The 2,500-nt window shown below is 33.5% G+C and overlaps 1 protein-coding gene across 1 annotated transcript in view; it reads left to right on the top strand.

The window, feature by feature from the left end:
• Positions 1–1,185, top strand: part of LOC137626936 (neuroligin-3-like) — a 6,733-nt gene extending 5,548 nt beyond the window's left edge. The window contains exon 6 of the mRNA XM_068357921.1: positions 197–1,185. Coding sequence (XP_068214022.1) covers positions 197–1,185 — 989 coding nt within the window. The remainder of the gene's footprint in view (positions 1–196) is intronic.
• The last annotated feature ends 1,315 nt before the right edge of the window (positions 1,186–2,500 follow it).

Genomic DNA, 2,500 nt, shown 5'->3' with positions numbered 1-2,500 from the left:
GACCTGTATTTGTAATAGCTTATGAAGCCGTAACATACAATTTGTATTCGGTGATAAATTGATAGAGATATTTATTCATAACATCAAGGAGTCTAAACCATATATCTTACATTTAATGAAGTTATCTTCTATAGATATCGTATCCTCTTCTTCACATAATTACTTTTAGTTATTTAGATATCTCTATTGATTCTAGGAACACGGAACACTGTATGTGACCACTACCGTGCTGGAAAAGTAGCCTTGTGGTCATGGCTACTACCTGGCCTGGAACGAGTGGGTTCTCAGTACAGCCCAGATAAAAACTTTCACAGATTACCAACTGATCTCCAGTTTGGTTTATACCCTGAATCAACAGATCAGTATAACTTTACTGAAAGCTTCCTATCTATCCCAATCACTCTAACCTTCACTGGCCCAACAAATACACCCCATAACTTGACCATTGTAGCTAAGGCTAACAAAAACCAAGTTAGTGAATCATCTAATTTGGATAAGCTGAGTCAAAGGGGAAAGGATTTCCCCTACACGACTGCACTGAGCGTGACAGTGGTCATTGCCTGCTCTTTGTTAGTCCTAAATATCCTGGTTCTTACTACTGTTTATTATCGACATAAGGCCAACCGCCGGAGCCTCGCCAAAGGCTCGCAGGACGCGAATAGCGACAGCGGGAATGATGTCCAGTTGCAATCGTCTGGGGACAATTGTAAGACAATATATGGCCCAGGGCATTATGGAACCCTGAGGCCTTCTATCACAATGCGTAGCAACCTGGCCACAGCCTTTGAAGAGGAGTCCCAGGAAGATTGGCCGCCAGACTACATAAGCAGCATACAAACCATAGACGATATGACTGGCGTAACATCCAATAGGATCTCTCCAGATACGCAAGGCATCATTACGAATACGCAAACGCTACACGAACCAAAAGAAAATATATTAACAGTCACAACGCTCAAGCAGCCTGTGGCTTCCTACACATCTCCGAATGATGGTCAACTCGTCTCTACATATTCACCAGTCGATGGTCAACTCATCTCTATGTATTCAACAAAAGAGAATCAACTTGTCCAAAATTATTCACCCAGCATAGGACAACAAGTTATAAGTTATTCTCCGAAGGATGGACAACTAATTCCATATTTTTTGTTGAGCAGTGCTTCTACGATGCATAATAGGGAGTAGTTAATGTCTATGTCACTGTAATATACTAGAAATTAGGTTCCTATTCCTTCAAAAACAATGTTAGATATATTCTAGAATATAGGGCAAATTGGTCTTATGATTAATTTTAATATAGTCCATTATCTCAATATTGCCCTCCAAGATTACCATCTCGTCTTCAAAGTTATACTTAACAAAGGCCAACTAATAAAACTAATTTTTTGAATAATAAAACACTCACTTCATGATAAAAAAAATGGTTTTCAGAGAACTAGCCAACTCATTTAACTACATTCTTCGATCAAAGTGTTTTTTTTTAATAATTAGTTTTTTGTGTATTTTCAGAATAATGGTTCTGTTATCAAACTCTGTTGATCAAACACATCCATTACTATGGTCCACTTAGAACATCATCAGAGATGCAGAAACATAACGAATAATAGTTTTCATGATTTACATTTCCTTTCTATCAATCAATTATTGTTAGTAAAAATTACTAATAACATTAAGAAAGAAGATGTTTGGTATTTAACATATGAAAATTTCCGGATACCAATATTTGGTACATTAACTATTCCTTAAGTTAATAGAGAATTTTCTAATTTTCATAATTAGGAACTTTTACAAAATTACTTTTTACCACATTTGATAGAATATCTGATATCCCTAAGTAAAGTAACTGGTGCCCAATTGAGAGAAAAATACTCATAATTGAATTCAAAGATTTAAAAAAACATATCAATTAGATTGGACTGGAAATTGGATTATGAGACATAATAATAATTCTTAAAAGAAAATCCAAAAACAAGAATCCTCAATAAAAAAAAAAAAGATATACTAATTTTGAGAGGTTCATAAATGAGCCTAATGATATCACATAAAAATTGTATAAAAAGAAAGATTGGAGACCCTAATAGTGTCTATCTAAGAAGAAGAAAGTGAACATTATAACTATTGCTATTTACAATAGAATGTTTTGTTGTCGTGAAACTTTAGATCTAACCTGTGGTTGTTTTTTATCAGCGTGTGTGTATGTATATATGTGTGTGTGCTTTTGTAACGAATAAAAAGGTAAATTTTTCTATCAAAGTGCTTTGTTACCTATAAACAAGAAAAGTTTAAAATTTAAATTATTTCTAAAAATTAAATGATCGAATAAACGAAAATATATTGTAGTTTATTAGATAAAATTTACTTTACCCCGAATTTGATTGATTTAGCAAATTCAAGGCCATTGGAGAAAGAGTCAATAGAACTCGAAGATGTGGTGGGCTAGATTAGAAATTGAATAAGTATATATAAATATATATGTGAATATAAATATATATATATTTAT

This window comes from Palaemon carinicauda, chromosome 34 (genome assembly GCF_036898095.1).
Source record: "Palaemon carinicauda isolate YSFRI2023 chromosome 34, ASM3689809v2, whole genome shotgun sequence".
Taxonomy (NCBI): domain Eukaryota; kingdom Metazoa; phylum Arthropoda; class Malacostraca; order Decapoda; family Palaemonidae; genus Palaemon; species Palaemon carinicauda.
Note: the sequence above shows the minus strand (reverse complement) of the source record. Positions and strands in the feature narration are given on the sequence as shown.